Source organism: Cucumis melo, chromosome 5 (assembly GCF_025177605.1).
Source record: "Cucumis melo cultivar AY chromosome 5, USDA_Cmelo_AY_1.0, whole genome shotgun sequence".
Lineage (NCBI taxonomy): Eukaryota > Viridiplantae > Streptophyta > Magnoliopsida > Cucurbitales > Cucurbitaceae > Cucumis > Cucumis melo.
In genome coordinates, this window is record NC_066861.1 from 23901406 (window position 1) to 23923159 (window position 21754).

Consider the following 21754-nt stretch of genomic DNA (forward strand, 5'->3'; position numbering starts at 1 on the left):
ATTATGTTTATATCAAAATCTTGGAGAGAAAAACTTATGAATGAAAAGAAATAGCTGAAATTTGAACTCAAAACAATTTAGAACAAGATGGACATCTGTCTAACAAAGGACTTTAAGAGAATATGAAGCAATTTTAGATCAAGGATTAGAATGTTGTGGTCTCGTTCTATTGCTATTATTTATTCATTTTAGTTCAATAATAGCAAGTGGGTACCTATTTGAACCCAAACCACTCTTTTCGTCCATAAATAATAGGACAATCGATTATTATAGTCACTTTTTAGATCAAAGCCGGTCTAGGTTAATATCACGAAATAAACAAAATAATTTTTTGGTTCTAAGTCATTTTGTTCCCAATAGAGGAAAAAATGGTATGGAGAGTATAATCTGTATATCCATGATTGGAAAAATCAATAATATCTACTAAATTCATGATTTGTGTGTACAACATATGGCCATTGAAATATTTGGCCAAGCCGACCAATATGAAAAAAAAGTCACTTTTGTGTACCAAAAAGAAATGCTAAACTTAAGGGTCAAACAATAATTTCAAGAAATTGATCCTCACATCATAACCAAATCCACCAGACCATATAGTGAAATGAAAAATACCAATATTTACATGGTCACAAGTATGATGAACAGAAATGTTGAGTCTGAACTAAGAATAAGAATACCTTTCTGATGTCCAAAGAATTGCTACCATTATATCTTTCAACACTTTTGGATTACAACTTCATAGCAGATTGCAAGAGTGGGTAAATCAGTGCCACAGCTTCATGCAGAACCCGGGCGGTGTAGTCGGTTTTTTGCTTGAAATGCATTCTGAAAATGTATCTACAAGTTGTTCTGCAAGAGATGCTGGATCTTCAATAAAGGTATCAACAAACACCTTCACAATCTTAACTTCTTGTTGAGATGCTCTCAAGCTGTACCAAGTGAGAAATTTCTGTCTGAAATTCTTTTCGATATAACCCTTGCACTCCAACCATCTAATTACCTTCACATAATGCTCGAATTCCCGATCTGAAACACCGTTTTCAGCACATTTGTCATCCTGTCTTTCCCCGGTTCTCATCTTTGACGTACCACCATCATGGGGCTCCCCTACTTTTCGAGTTCTGTTTTCCTGGTCCTTGCAGCTGGATTTCGGTCTTTCACCCCTACCAAGACTATCCTTTAGCACTTCAAGCTTGCAGGGAGTAATAGGCAAACCATCTTCAGAACAGCCAACAAACTGTTGGCCCTCCATTCCAGACCGAACAAGGGTGCTTAACTGATTATCGATGTTGAGTTTTGGGGCAGCTGGTCCATGCCTGTTCTCGAGCTTAGATCCAGCAGAGTTGGGAATCAAACCAACCAATCCTGCAGCAGTTGCTTCATTCAGAACAGAAACTGTTCCTGCAGGCGTTCCTTCTTCACCATTGTCACTGAGGTTAAAAGCATCAGTGGATAATATAGCTGAGGAAAGTATTTCGATGCCCTTTAAATAGGCAGGGGAGTTTTTTCCTAGGTTATTGGTCTGATCACCATAGGGAAGAATGTCAGTAGTTTCGTCTTCAACTGAAGAAGGATTAGAAAGGTCGCTACAGTTAGTTGCATGACTTTGGCTTCTCTCAATTTCTAAACAGCCTGGGTTCTCTTCTACCTCCCCAATCGTTGAGAACTGAACTTCAAATTCTCTCAACTCCCTTGTCCCCTCAAACTGAACAATTTTGAAATAATATTTAGTAGCAGGTGATAGTCCCATCACAACACACCTCGCCTTTGGTTGTCGTAGAATACATGTTGGTTCTGCCGGGTAATCTGCATCATCTGCCCTACGATGCCATAAGGTGAACCCGATCTGGTTCTCAGAGGATCCATTTTCATAACTCAAAACTAGAGTGAGGGATGTTGACTGAACATCTTCAAATCTAATCATGTTTGCAGGAACAAAATTTGCATCTGCAAAGCTAGCTAACTAAATCAGATGCTGACAGAAAACACTTAAAACAGAATTGCATGGGAATAAAAAAAGATTAAAAACTTTACAAATTTTAAAAAGAACAATAAATTTGCAGCAGAAGAATTGAAAACCTATTAAGAATATGTTTCAGATTTAAAGAAAGGATCAACCTAACATAATTTTACCTTGAACGTCAGGATTAGGTGAAAGATGCAAGGATTGGCTGGAGACCATCGAGTCCAATAACTCAATAGCAGAAGCACAGAGTTCTTGAACTTCAGGGCCAGACGAAAGCCTGTTTACAATACCTCTACCCATCTTTACTGGTACACCGGCTATTGGTCCCACTTCCTCTTCAAGCTTCCTCACAGACTCACCAACAATCTGATAAACCACTTTATACTTTTCAGTTCCATGGAGAAGCTTTTGGCTCAGAGAGACACGATAGCACAGTATGTCGACCTTTCTTGTATCTTTTGCATGAACAAGTTGTTTTCTACAGCACCTGAAGAAAGGAAAACAAATCAAATCCCCTTGCTTCTTTCTGTGAACAGAAGGCAATCCTAGCCAATTAACTTTGGTTTTTCATCATTCAATAACAAAATTGCAATTCGAGAAGATGCTGATCAACACGAACAGAAGGCTTACAAGACAGCCGTACTCATCAAGAGAAAGAAGAATGTAGAAACCGCCACTTATTTATGAAGTGAAGTCCCATTTACTCAACAAGAATATACAACTACATCAATTCAGCAAGAAGAAATTTGATAATATTTTAGAAGAATTGGATTAGGTCCGATAACATGAATGTAACGAAGAAGTTATATTATAAGGTCTCACAGTTGAAGGATCTGTGGAACCAAAAAAAGCTCCTTTCTTATTTGTCTGAAAACTAGAAATACGGAAAATATTTCAATTCAACTAATGATTCTGTGACTACAAGAAAAAAAAAATCTATAGAAGAGATTATTACCCAAGCAAATCATTTACTTTCCCACAAGACACACAGTAGAAGCTCCCATCAATTCCCTTGCTTCGTCCAGCTTTCGAAATTCCTGATCTTGCATCTTTCAAAGCACATTCAAGATGACATGACATGTTGCATGAGTCGCCTTGAAAAGGAGGCTCTGCACTGCAACTTATCCACAAGCTAGGATCCTTGTTGTCATCATACTGACGACAGATGCAGCATGAACACCTTCTACAAAATGCATCTCCTGGATTTAGAGTCGCTCGACAAGCCAAGTTTTTGCAGCAAGCCGTACGAACCAAATCATTATGAGAACTGCTGGTTGGAAAGTCAGTTGCAGGAACAGAAAGTTGAGCTACATGCTCAGATTTCCTCTGCCTTTTGGTAGTTTTATGACCACCTGAAGGAGACTGTGGCTCAAGATTTTTCAAAACCTCAGACACGGATGACTTCTTTTCGGATACGAGTCTCAAAAGATGCTCAATTATTTTCTGCTTCGTCAAGCCTGTATATTTTCTTTCTTTCCCCATCTCTGCACAAAGGACCTGTAGAATATCTTGACGGCTCCATGACTGCAGTGTCTCACTTGCACCGTTTGACTTTGAAATTTCATGTACAAGTTCTCTCTTCTCTTGCATAGTCAACTTACTACTTCTTGGCAAGTCGATAGCACCTAGAATGTAGTATAATCAATATCCAATGAATTCCAATTTATTGACACTTGACTACAACATAGCTAAATGGCAAAAACAGAAAAACAGCCAGGTTTAGAGGTAAAAAAACACACACGAACTTTTATGCATAGGATCAAAAAATGTAAAGAAATTCAACAGCTGCATGTAAAAAATTTGCCAAATTACCATACTAGTCATTACATTTCTGTTTGATTTTAATTTGATCCCTATATGATTATAAATAGCTCAATTATGTCTCTATGGTTGGGTTAGATCTCCCAAAACCCCTACACTATATGACAAATTTTCCTTAAACTTGGCATACAAGCTCATGCCCCTCCCTACCATGGGATAACATACACTTCTTCTCTAACTTGACCAACTCAAAGATAGATAACTTGGAAGTTCTAGGTATAAGAAATAAAAACAATGAACTATATAGCCACAAAAACCAAATTTTGGGTCAAATCCAACCTCAAGGACACAGAAAATTCTCCTTGTAATAAAACTCTAATGCAAAAACATAACCTTCTCATCCCGGAGAAGCCTAAAAAAGAAAGCCATCAGTAGATACCACTAAAAACAAAAACCCAAAATCAGACAGATACCGAAACCAAAACCAAAACAGCACAGTACAAAACCCCAGAAGAATTTAAATGAAAGAATTAGAAACACAAAACAAAATCTGGAAGAAAATGAATCAAAAGGGTACCATCAAGGGAAGAATCCGCAGCCATGGTGAAAGTACTCAAGCCTCCACATTACCACCAAAAGACCAACATCTTTAAACCTGCAAAAAAGCAAAAGTAATAAGGGAAAAAAAAAACACAAACACATAAAAAATTCCTGAAAACAGAAGAGAACAGAGAAAAAAGAAAACCATAAAATTAAGAGAAGTAGGAGGGGGAAAATTAGGTATATTCAGAGAGAAAGAGAGAGCGGAATCACAAGTACCAATAAAGGACACATTGTATTCCGCCACCATCAAAGATCCCATCATGAAGGTTGAAGGCTGAGAAAGCTCTCTCTCTCTCTAATTCTTTTATGGGTCCTTTTTTATCTTTTCAGAAACCAAAACCCAGGAGAGAGAGAGATTTACAGTGAGGAAAGGAAAAAGAGAGCAAAAAGGAAGGACCCAAAGTGAAAAAGGGTCCAATTTGTTATTAAAGATGCAATTTTTTTTGGGTGGCAGTTTGAAAAGTTGCAAAATTGAGGAGTTGGGGAAATTTGTAATGTAAAACCCAAGCACCCATCATACAATTTCTTTTCTTCCACAAATTTTTTGCATTTGTTATCAATTGGCCAATGTAAGAACTAAGAAAATGGATCAAAATGAGGCAAGATGAGATCGAGAATATTAAGACATAGATAGACTTTCTTTAATAAAAATGAGATATTTTCATTTTAAATGAAAAACTTTTATCCGATAATATTTAGGTAAAACTTTAATTTAATGCATTTTCTTTAAATACATAGTAAAAATGAGTTAATTTTTATTTAAGGAAAACAAAGATTTACTGTGGAAAAGATAGATATGATAGTTGGGTTAACAACGTATAGATGAATGAAACCTAAAATGTATCAAATATTTTTTCTTTTTATTGATTTGATAAAAAAAATTGTTATCAATGAATATAGAATAATATTAATTTGCAAAAATTGTAAATTAGAAGGATGACAAGATGAAATAATCCATTTTCATTGATCTACACTAGAACAGAAAAAGTTGACAATTTTTATGGACTTTATAAGTAAAAACAAAAAAACAAAACAAAAGAGTTCACACTCGAAGGCTAGAATTCTTTGTTCATTGTCACATACACAAGTAAAACTACCATATTTTCTTATTTGCAAACTATTATATTTTGCTAAGAAAATTTAAAAATCATAAGATTTAAGAAAATTTTCATAAATATAATAAACGGGTAATTACATAAAGTGTATGATTTTTTAAATATTCTAGGTTTAGTCTTCCATATTTTTTCTCTCTCCGTCTATTTTGATTTTTTTTCTTGCTTTTTTACATTTTCCTCTGTTATATCGTCTTTCTTTTTTCTTCTTTTTTTTTTCCGAACTTTTATTTAGTTCATCGTGTATCAAATATAAAAAATTTATTCTTTTTCAAACTTTTTTATTTGGCTGTTTAAAATATAAAATAAAAAAATAATGATTTGGGTAGCCAAATCTAAACGATCCTGTATTAAAAAAAACAGTCAAATCTAAACGATCTTGTACAAAGAATCTTAAAAAAATCGTTTAGATTGAGTAGTCAAATCTAAACTGTACAAAAATATAAATGATTATATACCAAAAAAATCTTTAAAAAATCGTTTAGTCAATCTAAACGATCAAATCTAAACGATCCTTTAACCAAATCGTTTAGTCAATCTAAACGATCAAATCTAAACGATCCTTTAACCAAATTAAACAATTGTTTACAGAGAATTTAAAAATAAATTATTTAGATTTAGCTAAACGATTATGTAACTAAATCTAAACGATCATGTAACTAAAGCTGAATAATCATGTAACTAAATCTGAACGATTGTCTAACCAAATTAAAGGATTGTGTATAGAGAATTTAAAAAAATAAATTGTTTAGATTTGACTATTCAAATCTAAACAATCAAATCTAAAACGATCTTGTAACTAAACCTAAACAATTGTGTAACTAAATGTAAATGAACGTATAACCAAATTAAACAAACAATTTAAAAAATAAATCATTTAGATTTGACTATCCAAATCTAACTGATCATGTACCAAATAAAAGTTAAATATAAACGATCGTGTACCAAATATATTACACGCATTGTTGACGACGTGGTTGACGAGGCATTTTTAGTATTTTTCAAAGTGGGTTTGTGAACTTTTTTCGTTTTCGAAATTGTTCTATACAATCTAAATTTGTTATATATATATATATTTTTTTTTTTTGAGAAATACACTTAACATTTATCTTAAAAGAAAAATAGTGTATATTATTATATTGTTTATCAAAGTTGTTAGGTAGAGGTACAGGTTCATTATTGATTGCAACTTATTTTTAATTAAAAAATCCTTTACATTGTAATGTTCATCTTTATAGTGGAAACCCATACATCAGATGTTGGACATAAGACATGGCTTTATTATAAATAAATTATATAATTTTTGTGTGGGTTATTCTCTCTTTAATTTATCATTCATTCATTTGTGAGGGGATGAAATTTTCACATTCTTGACTAGTAGTAATAGAATGATGTCAGAACCTAGTAGTTAGATGAAATTTTCAAGTGCAAAACAAAAGTCGTAGTTGGTGTTTGAGACGATTTCTGTGAAAGTATGAATGAAACTTCATATGTTAAATAAAAACGATATGTGATATGTGTATAGTAAAATTATATTTGATTAACGTTATTCTCTAGATAAAATTTGAGGAAGATATTTGAAAAAAAAAAACTTGTTATGAAGACTTCTTGATGTGTGTATGTATATATAGAAAATTATGTTAAAAGGTGAAACGAATAAAGAGCGGTTAAGAATATGATATTTATATGTTTGAGTTCTATGAAAAACAAGTAACGTGATTCAAAAAAACAGATTTAACCTAAATGATAAAAGAAAATTTAAATTAATATCAATAGGAATTCTCGGTGATATTTTGTGTCGAGAACAAGCATTATTAAGAAACAAAATATCATGTTAGGATTTTTTTAAAGTAGCTAGAATCCAATAAGATATGTCGTGCTTTAGTCTGAGCATAGACAATATATTTTTCTTTAAAAAAAACGTAGACTAACATATAATAGAAAGCTCTATTATTGTCCTAACAAGTTCCAAATAGATCTAATTCAACAAATATCAACTCATACCATTTTCAACATCATTTGAACATTTACCGTAAATACTTTTGTGACATTTCATGTATGTTATGATTAAATGTATCTATTTGACATTGAAATTTGATATTGAAATATATATTGTAATCAATCAAATTTCAATGACTATAAATTAATGTCAATGAATGTAATTTTGTGACAAATTTGATAGATTATAATAAATGTCAATTAATATTTGTTGTTTACTATATTAAAAAGACAAAAAAAAACCAATAATGATATATTTTAAATGTGTCATCTAATACAATTCTATAGATAGTGGATTCAAGGATTGCAAGAAAAAGAAAAAGAAAAAAAAAAGCAATAAATTTGTTTTTGACAACATTTAAGAGTCGCGAAAATCTATTTTTATTGTAGTGAGCCAAATTGAATCAACTCCATCAAATGGTAACAAAATTTTGAAAAATCATCAAACCTATTTCTTCTCCTTGAAAAGTCTAATAAACAATTTTTACAGTTGAAACCTTATCAAACACAAAAATAATAAATAATTTAATTAAACACATACAAAAATTTGAAAAAACCAATTAGATATAAACTTCAATTATAACTAAATTGAAATACAAAAGTCGTCTTTACTTCAATAACTATGGCATTAACTTGTTCGTTGATTTGATAATATTTTCATGAATTTGATATCGACATAAAGAATGAATTAATATACCAATTATATCATTAAAAAGATTACTCATTAACCACGTAAAAAAGAAAAGTTGCAACATAACTTCTAATGAAAATTTATTTAGACATTGTGTCGATATTTTTATCGACATTTCTATTAAACGATACAGGAAGAATTCAACCAATAGAATAAAATAAACGTAAAAAGGGAGTGGGTGGATTGCATAATGTGTAGACAAAGCAAAGCCAAATTGATAATTAAATTCTATACAACGGCTTCAAATCTATCTTCAATCTGTCGGCAGTTGTTTTGGCTTTCATTACTCCTTTATCTTTTTTTTCTTTTCTTTAGTCATATATTTTTCTTAGGCATATTTCAATTTTTTTTAGTTTTTAAAATCCACGTGGCTCCAATTCTTTTAAATATTTGTAAAATAATTTAATTCATAGGTTTTTCAAAGACAAATTTTTTTTCTTAAATAAAATTGTTAGAAATGTATTGGAATTGGTATATGATTTTTGGTTTAAATGGATATGTAGAATTAATGACTTAAAGAAAGTTTTGTGTTTTTCTAAAGACAATTAATTTATTGTATCAACCATCTAAAAATATGGAGACCGACAAAAATGAAATATAAAAATTTTGCTATTTTATTTTTAAATTTTGAATTTTATCACACTTTAGTTCTTTAACATTTAAAAAAATATATAGGTAAATATATATATATATATATATATATATATTTTAACCTCGACTTTTCATTTCATGATGTTTTGTTTATTAATTAGTTTTAAAAAATTTCATTAATTTTGTATTAATATTTAAAATAATTTTAAAAAATTCACATCATACAAATTTAAAATTAGCTAATTAAAAGTTAAAAATCAAACACTAAAATGAACTTTCGTATAAACTCAGAAATAAAAAATGGTAAAATGTTGATTTTAAAATACTAAATAAAAACTAAACGTAAAATTTGGTAGGTATTTTTTTCAATATAAAACTTAATCAATAAACCAAACTTGAATAGTAAATATAGTTCTAAATTGAATCTTAATTTGTTTTCGTAATTGCATGTTATTAAAAGGCACGTAATATTAATAATTGCACAATAATCTTATATACTTTTAAAAAAATAATAATAAAAAGAAGAATCTAAAAGTTGACATTTTAGATGAAAAAACAATGTTTTTTACCCAACCAACAAATCCTAAAACATATAAATTGAGTTCACCATTTTTGGATATATGATTGATATATATATATATATATATATATATATATATATATATATAGGCTAAGCTAATACATCACAAAGAAAGCGAATATTTTAAGACAAAGAGTGAGTCATCCAAATTCTAATTATTGCAACTACAATTTCTATTTTCAAATGAGGAATATAAAATGCTTTTTCTTTTTCATAATTCTTTAGATTATCTTTTTCTTTTGCAAAAAGATTAAATTCTCCATGAGTACCCTCACAATGGTTGACTTTGAGGCAAATACCTCCAAATAGAATCATTACTCACAAGTTAGAATAACCTATTTACACTAATTATTTGAGTTTAGTTTTTTTTTCTTAATTTATGTGAAAGTTTCAATTTAATGCCTAACATTATTCAACTTAGCTTTGATGGTTTGTTGTTATTATTATTATTATTGTTATTAGTCTCAAACTTCACAAATCTTCTATTAGTGTTAAAAAATTAAATTGTAAAAATACTATTGAAGAATGGTATTAGTTTCAAATTTTATTTTGAAGTTTTTACTGTTTTTTTAGGACAATCCTTCAAACCTTTTAACACTTTCTTTTTAGGTTTATTAGGGTCCGTTTGGTAATGTTTTCGTTCACTGTTTCCTGTTTTTGTTTTCATTTTTTAAAAAATGAAGATGTTTGGTAACGTTTCTTGTTTCTCGTTCTAAAAAAAAGTAGAAATGTGTCTAATGTTATAAGGAATTATTGGAAACAAAAAAAGTAGTTTCTTATGTTCTGTTACTCGATTATTTCTATTGGTTTCCTTTTTCTCAATTTATTTCAATTTGTTTCCTTTTCCTTTTTCTCAATTATTTTTATTGGTTTCCTTTTCATTTTTCTCAATTATTTTTATTTGTTTTATTTTCTTTTTTCTCAATTATTTTATTGGCTTCATTTTCTTGTTTCACAATTATATTTAGGGCTAACAAGAACGATAGCAAAATTAGAGGCTTACTTTGGATAAATGAAAATTTTATTTTTAAATCGACAAAATAGCAAAACATAAGATTTTTAAATAATAAATGGGAGAACAATGCCTTAAAAAGCCTCTACTTAATTGACAAATGTGATTTCTAAATACATTTGTAACAGAATCCACAAATACCCTATAATTAATACAAACTATGCACCTACACTTGGGACATGACTGCTCGAGGACGGAGGTTTCTTCAACGGCGAGGAGATAATGCCTTGATGCGACAGCGTGCTATGGAGAAAAGGATGGATGGTGCAACAAGCTCCACGCGAATGGGAGATCATGACGACGGCGACTAGGTTCGTGAAGATGCGACGACGGCGGTCGGAGCTTTGCAAACAAACACTGGTTGGAGCAGACATAGTCCGCTTGCTTCAAATTCGGACGTCGCGACGCAGAGGAGATTGCTGACGAAAAGGGAAGCAGCTCGGGGTGTGACGACTTGGCCTAACAACGAACAGAAGCCTGACAGAGAACTAAGGTGACGATGGTGACTTCAATGAACGGAGGGAGATTGTCTGCTGGAGATCTCGGTGGAGAGAAGAGAGGCAGGGGCGGCGACGACCGTGTGATTTCGAAGAAGAAGAAGATGAGAGGGGGGGGCTGCTGCTGAGATGAAGAAGAAGATGATGAATTTAGGGTTTTAAAAAAAGATATATTAATAATAATAAACAATAATATAATTCATATTATATTATATTATATTATATTATATTATAATATTATAAAATTTATATCCTCTTTTTTTTTTTTTCCTTTCCAAACTTAAATAACTTTGACACCCAACAAAATAAAATCTTAATAACTATAAAAATGTTAGAAATTTTTTACCTCAAAATTTTAACATTAGGAATTCAAATTAAGAATCTAAACTTGATGTATTATGTGTGTTTTTTTTAAAATAAAAATGGTGAAATTAATAGATTATCCATCATGTTTGGTATGATTTTAGAAATTCAATTTTGAATCTAAAATTAATTAATTTATGTATATTTTTCGTAAATAATTTGAAAAATAAAAAATAGTGAAATTAATGGATTATCCATTATCTTTGACATAATTTTAGGAATTCAATTTAAGAATCTAAAATTAATAAACTGTATTTTGTATACTAATAATTAGAAGATGTTGAAACTAATGGCATATCTTTCAGGATTGTTAGAACAATATAATATTTTTTTGATTTAGTTAAGAATTATTGTTTACAAATACACTGTATTCGTGATATGTGATATTTTGTTTGATTTTTTTGTCTCAACAAATACATCGATATGACATAATCTTAGGAATGCAAAATTAATGATTTTTCATAAATAATTTAGAAAATAAAAATGTTCAATATCAAATTTTCGATTGCGCGGTCATGTTGGTTCTTTCCTCCGTTTCAGTTGATTGATAAGATCGCATTCCACCGTTGCTTCAAATTGAATCTTTTAATTTATTTTTCCTTAATTTCTTAATTTTTATCCTAATAATTAATTATTGCATTATATTTGTCCTGATTTTAGGAAGAGATTGAATTTTGAATTTAAACTTAACTAATTTATGATAATTCTTTTGTAAATACTTTAAAAAAATACAAAAGGCTACTTTTGAATCTAAAATTAGTTAATTTATGTATGTTCTGGTAAATAATTTAAAAAATAAAAAAGGATGAAATTAATAGATATTGCATTATCTTTGGCATGATTTTAAGGAGGAATTCAATTTTGAATCTATAATTCGAAAAATAAAAAATTGAATCTTTGAAAAAAAAATCGTTAATGTCTTAATTTTTAGGGGTCTTTTCAGAAATATAAAAAAGCGGCAAAATATTTACACTGTATAGAACAATTCCAAAAACGGAAAAAACCCAAAAGCCCACCGTGTAAAATACTGAAAATGCCCCGTCAACCACGCCGTCGATAACGCGCGCGTAATATATTTGCGATCGTTTAGATATGGCTACAATTTATACGCAATCGTTTAGATATGGTTTAATATATACGTCATCATTTAGATATGACTAATTTATACGCGATCGTTTAAATATGGCTACAAAACGATTGCTTAGATATGGTTATAATTTATACGCGATCGTTTAGATATGGTTCAATATATACGCGATCGTTTAGTTATGGATATAATTTATACGCGACCATTTAGATATATCTATAATTTATACGCGATCGTTTAGATATGGCTACAAGGCGATCATTTAGATATGGTTATAATTTATACGCGATCGTTTAGATATCGCTACAATTTATACGTGATCATTTAGATATGACTACAATTTATCTTTTTAATTCCATCATCTAATTTTGTTACACGATCGTTTAGATTTGAGGACCCAAATCTAAATGATTTTTTTTTAAATTTGATGCACGATATTTTAAGTTTTTTGTACATAATCGTTTAGATTTCTTTACACGATCATTTACTTTTTTTAAACGATCGTTTATATTTGGCTACTCCAATCCAAATGATTTTATTTTTCAAGCTTTTTTATACACGGTCTTTTATTTTTTTATACGATTGTTTACTTTTTTAAATGATCGTTTACATTTGGCTACTCCAATCTAAATGATTTTTTTTTTCAAGATTCTTTATACACAATCTTTTATTTTTTTTACATGATCGTTTACGTTTAGCTACTCCAATCTTAAATAATTTTTTTTCAAGATTCTTTGTCTTATACACAATTTTTAGATTTGGTTAGCCAAATGTAAACGCGTAAAAAAAAAAAGAAGAAGAAAGTCGATGGAAAGATTAAACGACGTAAAAAAGAATTATAAAAGAAGAAGATGTAAATATTAAATGATATAAAAAATAATCAGAAAAGAAGAAATACGATGAAAAGAAATCGTGGTGAAAAAAAAAAAGAAATACGATGGAAATATTTAACGACGTAAAAAAACAATTGAAAAATAAGAAATATGATGAAAAGAAATCGCAGAAAAAAAGAAGAGAAAAATCAGAAAGACGATGAAAGAAATCGAAGAGGAAGACGATGAGAGAAATCGCAGGGAAGAGAAGGGCAAACTTGGAATATTTAAAAAGTAGTTAACTTTATGGGCTTTGTTACACGGGTCGTAAATAGTTTAGTGTTTTGTTACATTTATGTAAGTTTCCCTAATTTTTATCCTAATAATTAATTGTTGCATTATCTTTAGCATGATTTTAAGGAGGGATTCAACTTTGAATCTATAATTCGAAAAATAAAAAATTAAATATTTGAAATTCTTTTTCGTCAATTTCTTAATTTTTATCTTAATAATTAATTATTGCATTATCTTTGGTATGATTTTAGGAGGGATTCAATTTTGAATCTATAATTCGAAAAATAAAAAATTGAATATTTGAAGTTATTTTTCGTTAATTTGTTAATTTTTATCGTGATAGTTAGGGGATGTTGAAACTAATGGCATATGTTTAGGGATTGTTAGAACAATATAATAATTTTTTGATTTAATTAATAATTATCATAAATGAGTGTATTTACAAATATACTGTATTCGTGATATGTGATATTTTGTATGATTTTTTGATCTCAACAAATATACTGTATTTATATATGGACAATTGTCATTCGTGGAGGGGTAATTTTGGGCCAAAAAAGTGGAAAAATATTTATGACAGTTAGTTTTGCCATAAATCAAAATAATATAACAATTTGCTAATTTTCCTTTTTATATCCTCATATTTGTTATTTCCACGGATTCCCTTATTTTTATTGGTTTCCTTTTCCTTTTTCTCAATTATTTTTATTGATTCCTTTTCCTTTTTTTCAATTATTTTTATTGGTTTCATTTTTCTTTTTCTCAATTATTATTATTTGTTTCCCTTTTCTTTTTCTTAATTATTTTTATTGGTTTCCTTTTGTCTCTTATCTCCATCGTCTTCCCCTTCGCCTCTCATCGTCTTCCTCTACAACATGGATTCTTCCTCTTTGCTAGATCATTCCTCTTCGTCGAATCCATAGTTTTTTGCCTGATTGTTCCTCTTCTTCGAATTCATAGTTTTCGTCTGACTCTTCCTCTTTGTCGAATCCATAGTTTTCATCTTCCTCTTTACGCGGATTTGGGTTAAATTTTGTGTAGAGTTAAAGGTTAAATTTTATTTTGTTTCTTTCAATTATGAATATTGAAGATATAATAATTTAAAATTAATATTATGTTCTAGGTGTCACAAAATATCGATGGGTTGTTGAAATTGATGGATTAAGAAGAGAGTCGACATCATGTAAGATTTGAAATGGTCCGAGTGAGAGATGGTCCGAGTGAGAGATGATATTACCAATCAAATTTGGTAACATTTGAAGGATAGATACAATTTTATGTTTATGATATTATTTTTATTTGTGCATAAGTACTTCTCGTATTAAATGAATAAACTTTTGATAATTTTATTTTTTATGTTTGATGAATGACCTATATTTTTGTTTAATGTTTAATTGAAGTAGATGTGAAAAATAAAAAATAAATCTAGAAGAAAATCAGAAAACAAGAAACAGTTATCAAACATATTTTTTTGTTTCTGTTTCTTTTTTTTTCTGTTTCAAGAAACAAGAAACAAAAATAGTTATCAAACACATACATGTTTCTTATTCTAAAAAAAGAAGAAACAGGAAACAGGAAACAGGAAACAAAAAACAAGAAACAGATAATAGAAACGTTACCAAACATGCTCTTAGTTACTCAAGTGAGATTTAACTTCATCCCGAAAGTAAATTTGTTTGTTAGTATTATAGAAAATAAAAGAACAGAAAATTGGAGCCATGTGATAGAAAAAGAAGCAGAAGTGTCATTACCTCTAACAACAAAAGTCTACCATTATTACTCGAAACAAGCTTTAAACTTTAAATGTTACAATAAGTCTATTAAATGAGTATTTCCAAATATAACAAAATGAATCAAAATATTTATATAAAAGTATAGTAAAATTTCACATTTTATCAATAGTAAACATTGATAGACACGATAGATTTCTATCGGTGTACGATGACATTAATGGAAACACTTGCTGAAAACAGGAATCGAAAAATAGAAAATGGAAAATACGAAACAAGAACTAACCTAACGAGTCTACATATCGGAGAGTGGGATCGTTGAGCAAGAAATGCAATTGAAAATATGTATTGTCAAGCAGAATTGTTACATAAAACTCATAAACCCCACACACCTGTGTACACCTAAAAAAAATTAACATCGAAAGTGTTTTTTAGTCGTTGATTGATTTAGTTATCATCATAGTTTGATAGTAACTATTTAGGAAACTTACTATTTAGCCTCAACATAGTAATTTAACTTGAGTATAAAATAGAACAAAAAACAAATATATAATATATAAAAAGCCATAATAAAGAAAAAATTGGACACATTTACCTTTTACCTTTTTAGAATATACATCTATTAAGTTTATATAATATATAAAAAGCAAGAATCCAAAGAAAAAAATATTTTGACACATATACTCTTCATTTTTTAGAATATCACATCTATACCATTAATTCAACCACTTTAAATAACTAAGCTAAAATCTATTAATTTCATAAATAACTAAAAATTTTAAAGCAAATGATTAAAAAAGCGTTCAAATGTAAAATACCATTTTGATTAATGACATATTAATATAATAGTTAATAACTTTAAAAAGATTTTCTTATTAATTTACTTTGACTTTTAATAATCAATTGTTATTCCTCAAACCACGTTAGAATATCATTTAGTCGAAAAGTTATAAATTAAATAGAGGTTTTAAAAAATAATAATAATAAACTATTTACATTTCATAGAAAAAAATACTAAAAGAACAAAATTTATTACATTAAATTTTTTTTATGAAGTATAAATATTTTATCAATTTTATTGTTTTTGACAATTTTTCAATTAAAGGAGGTTTTCCAAGTAGTTTTCTTATATTAAAATAAAATTTCATATATGAATTTGTTTTTTAAATAATGTAATTTGTAAAAATATTGTCAAAAATAGAGTGGTTCAAAAAGAAATGCCAAAAATAGAGTAGCAAAGTCGTATAGGTGGATCGGATACACAACTTCGGTACAGATGGCAGACTGCCATTTAACGCGAACCAAATGGTAGTCAACAGAAACATTTATCGCCAATTTTGTCTCGTAGCGGGAAAGTCGTGTACCGGATATACAACTTCGTTCACGTGCAATCTGTGCACTTGTACATCATGTAGGGTACACCACTTGCCCTCTATAAAAACTCTAGCTTTCCTTCATTCTGCCTCATTCGCGCATCCCTCATTTTTCCTTCAACCTTCGAATTTCTCTTCTCCTCTCTTGCTGGCTACGGAAATCTTCTTCTATATTTCAATTTCCTCTTCTCTTCTCTTCTCTACTTGCATTTTATTTTCTCTTAAACCTCCATTTAAATATTTTCCAACAAAATCTTCTTCTACATTTTCTCCATCTCCTCCATTTTCTTAAGAAAAAATTACCTCCATTTTCTCCATCTTCATTCTTCTTCCACTTCCATCCTTAGAACTAAATTGGTGTTCACTAAGGTATATTATTTAACTTAATTTAATTTTTATTATTTTGTTTTGTTTTTTTTTTTTTTTTTTTTGCTAAATTTCTCCTAATTTTTTTTTGAAGTTGGTTTCTTCAAATCCTCGATTTTTCCTTCCTCGCGAAGGTATGTATATTTACTAAATCATAGATCAAGTTAGATTTGTTATTTAGTTTCATTATTTTTTTGAAAAAATTATTTAAATTTAGTTATATTGTTTAAATTTAGATATAATAATTGGATTTATGTTGTATTTAAGTTTGTTTGTTTAATTAAAAAGATTTGAATAATAGTAATATTCTTTGAATTTATATGTAATAATTGTATTTAGGTTGGTTGGTTTATAATACTTGTATTTAGGTTGGTTGGTTGCTTTAATTAAATTTATGATATTAGAATATGAGAATAAATGTAGGTTGATTTCTTAATTTCTTTTGTATCATTTTCATATATACATTTGGGATACTTTGATGATAAATTTAAAAGTTGTGACTAAAATTATTGTGGATTCATGTATACTTTAGTTTTAAAAATAATGTATCATTTTCATGCTAACTAAATTATGGTTTAATATATACTTTAGCGGTTGAGTCTTCCATAGTTGGCATAATATTTTCAAGAGTTGCCACCAAATGCTGACGTTGTGTGCGTTTAGAGATACGCTTGTGCATACATCTTACAGTTGATTGGCGACTTTCTATTTGCCGACAAGTCAAACACTCTGGTCCATTGTATCTTTCTCTCATTCATATTTTATTTTGACTAGTTTGGTACGTATGCGTGGGGCGCTGCAACTCTCGCATGGTTGTATAGGGAACTTTGTCGAGCGAGTTATGCACAGTCCCTAGAGATCACTAACCCATTAATGCTACTACAAGTATCGGCATATGACAGATTTCCTATTGTGGCGCCACAGAGAACGCTGCAGGATTCTGATGGTCGACCTTTGAGTTTCAGGTACTATTTCATGTACATGTTTTTTTAATAGAATTTTTACTATCTATAGTTTATTAATGGTTTATTTCACAAATTAAATGGAGTAATGTTCTACCTTCATCTGAACAGTCAACAAATATGTTGCTGACCTATCGATGGATATTTGATCGGCTGATGCAGTCTAAGGTAGTAAAATATTATACAAATGTTTTATAGCTCTATTTTTTGTTGCCTAATAACGTTTATTTTTTTAACAAATTAATTGGACACCATACGCGCCCAACATTATGGCATCGCTTTCTGTTCGATATTGTAGTGGTCAAGCGGTGTGGACTTACGTTGGTCCCATGATTTGTTTTCATCTAGTAGAGAAGCATCAACCAAATAACGTGTTATGACAGTTCAATATGTTGCAAATACCACCAGAGATTAGTTTCACAGATCCGAGCATGCACCAAATAGATTTAAGGAGCAAGCATGATCAAGATTGGCGTTAGATTCATGTGGAACATATCGAAATATGGAATTCGCTATATAATTTTCGGGTTGAAGCACCCAACACACGCCAACCAACAGTATCAGAGAACTATTTTCCCTGGTACAAGTCGGTTACCAGACGCTTCATCACCCCTAAAGGTGCTTTCTATCATCGCATAGCGCTTTATTTTATACATTTAATAATAATAAAACATTAATTTTGTTTGTATTACTTGAAATCTTTCAGTATGATTTTGTTGACGACATACGTACTTTCTCTATGGGTTAACACGTAGAAGTTTTGGACGACATGTGTGACACAACCACAAAAGACCTAGCACAAATTATTCAGCAGACTTGACGACTCAATGTTTCCAACACATATCGTAGACACATGTGACGTAGATGACGATAGCAAGGTGATAATGTCATAGAGGGTGATGAAGAAAATTGAAAGTTTGTAAATTAATTTTTAATTCTTGTTAAATTCAATTTTAAATATATAAGACCTCGTTGATTAATTAGTTAAATGTCTAACTTTTAAAAAAGTAAGGTAGTTTTTTACTAAGAAATTAGATCCTAATAATCATAATATGAGTTTCAACGGAAAAAAAAACCTAGTAATCAAAGAGAAACACGCCCATTACCTAAATCACAAACAAAAAATAGATAACAAATGTAGACAAAGTAGGAGATGGAAAAAGAATGGTTGATGAAGTTAACTAATTAGGTCCATAATGGTTAATGTTTGAACAATAATCTCATATACACCTTTAGTACACAAACTTTTATTTCAAATGTATTTCTCCAAAAATCAGTTAATCATACTATTGTAGAAAAGCTTTTATTTTATATTCAATAAAAAAATGTAATAATACTCTCAAGTTTTCATCTTATAAAATCTAACGCCTTTTATAAATATAACTTTCAAACAATTTCTCTTGATCCATCTATTATCAAAATTTAAAAAAGATTGAAATTTAGAACATATCATTTATAGACTTCTCGATGCATCTACTACATCGGGATTATATTAAAATTTTGATAAAGGAAGCTAATATAATATTTAGTAAATATAATTAAATTTGAAAAAAAAATTGTAAACATACAAGATTTGAGAATACAAAAATCGTTGTGTACTACTACTACTATTAATAACAACAATAACAATAATAATAAATAACAATAATAACAATAATAACAAAAACAAAAACAATAACAACAATTATTAATATGATTACGTGGGTTTTTTTAAGGCTTCCGTACATTCATTCCACATGGGATGGTCAAATGTTGGTCATATGTTGACCTGTTCAATAGAAGTCGTGTAACTGAACACGACTTCCTTCGAAAAATCAAATTTACCTTATTTTTTATAATAGTTTGCTCAACTACCCTACATTTACCTTTCTTCTCAACCTATCCTACTTTTGTCCATATATATCTTAAAATTCATGGTTTTGCAAAAAAACAGTTTTAGACTACAATATTCATTCTTAGACTACAATATTCATTCTTAGACTGCAATACTTATTTTATATCTCAAAGTAAAAAAAGAGAGAGAATACATTTTTGACTATTTAATTAATTATTTAATGAAATACATGTGGAAATATTTTTTTTTTCAGAAATATATGAAGCAAGAAAAAATCCAAGCACGGTTACGTTTAAAATGAATTATTATTATTAATGGCTAATTAATTTCAATAACAACACACCTCACCATCCTATTATTAATATTTCATTTAATTAAAAATCAAATTTTAGAGACTATAGAATTGAAAAGGTATTGTAACTCTCACATATCTCCCACTATAAGATGATTATTCTTGATTACCGTTCTTAACCAACATCTAGCACCTTTCTTCCTTTTTTCTTTTTCGATTTCAATGTTTTTGTTCTCGTTTGATTAGCCATTTTTAATGGTAAGCTTCCCTAAGACCAATAATCGTACATTCAAGTTGGAAAAAATGTGCATAATAACGTGGTATGTAATATCTCAATTTTAACTTTAATTAATAAAGTTGAAAAATGAGTTTTTGCTTATCAAAAGTTGTAGCAAATCCTATTTGAGAAAATATATGTGTGTATAGCTAGTTTTTTTTTTCACTTTTATAATCAATGTATTACTATTACCTTTTATTTGGTTTAATAAACAAAAGTTTAGTGTTTTAACATTTTGTTCATTGAGTAATTGTATAACATATTGTCTCACACAATTTGAAATATCTAATTATCAACGGTAATTTGATTGGATTATGAAAAAACAATGTGAGATAATCAATTAAACCTTCAGTTAATACTAAAGCTAATAACAGTTGTAATAGCTAGAGGGACAGCAGAAGAAAATAACACAAGAAACTTTGGTAACCCAGTTCGGCCAATGTTGTCTCCGTCTGAGGAGCTGCGCACAACCTTGATGAGTAATTTTATTAAGATTCACTTTAGTCAATATACATCGATACAGCATATGTACTTTGTTCAACTATATGACTATATAACATGTATCTCGGCTTCAGACTTCCAGCTCCCCCTGAATGCATGAGTAACTCTCTTCAATGATGTCTGACTTCTAGGCTCCCCCTGAATGCATAAGTGAATGTCTTCGACGATATCTTTATATACTTCTAAAGATTACTATGATCACGCAAAGCACTGTCTCGTCCTTTTCATTACTCATCAACAATATCAACTTAGATCAACATGTTGATCTTATAGACATAAGATCATACTGCCTTTTCGTTCCTACAGCTTCTACAAATAGTTCTTCGTTAACCTTCAGCCGTGAATAATCTTTTTCATATTTGTCGGCTGTCGAACCTTGTATTCGAAAGTCCTATTTATACATATAAGATTTATATGTATAAATCCTATTTCTTCAAAGATAATTAGCAAAATTCCTAAAACAAAGGATGATATTTTATCCTTTAATTATCTTATCTTTTAAAAGAATAATCTCAGAATATCTTTTAGATAAAATCCATTTTATCCTTTAATTATCTTATCTTTTAAAAGAATAATCTCATAATATCTTTAAGACAAAATCTTCAACAAACTCTCCCTTTTGTCTAAAAGGAATTTCTTTTTTGGTTCAAGACAATGCATCTCAGAGACTTTTCATAAAAGAACAGTCAGCAAACATCCATATTCAACCACATAATTAACACAGCAGATCAACACAACCATCATTTCATTTCTCTACCTTGTAGCCAGTATTCAAAACGGCTTCACAACTTCAACAGAAACAACAACATAAACAGCTTCAAGATATTAGCCTGCAACAGACTTCAAAACAACATCTAAACTGCATAGCTTCAATAGCAACAACTTCAGGATATCCAACATCAAAACTGCATAGCTTCAACAAAAATAACTTCAGGATATCAGCATTCAACATTCAGCAACACAGTCATCATTTGGAGTTACAAATTGAATGTTCAGTAATACCCACATCATTCCAAGCATAATACATAACCACTCTATTAAATCTTTGAGAT

At 29.4% G+C, this 21754-nt stretch overlaps 1 protein-coding gene across 1 annotated transcript; it reads right to left on the reverse strand.

The window, feature by feature from the left end:
- Positions 1-401: 401 nt before the first annotated feature.
- On the reverse strand, positions 402-4824 carry LOC103492873 (VIN3-like protein 2). The gene is made up of 5 exons (XM_008453421.3): positions 4547-4824; positions 4305-4382; positions 2922-3591; positions 2134-2453; positions 402-1947 (listed from the first exon to the last, which is right to left on the reverse strand). The coding sequence occupies exons 2-5, from the start codon at positions 4327-4329 to the stop codon at positions 764-766; spliced, it is 2199 nt and encodes a 732-aa protein (XP_008451643.1). The 5' UTR covers positions 4330-4382; positions 4547-4824; the 3' UTR covers positions 402-763.
- Between the last annotated feature and the right edge of the window lie 16930 nt (positions 4825-21754).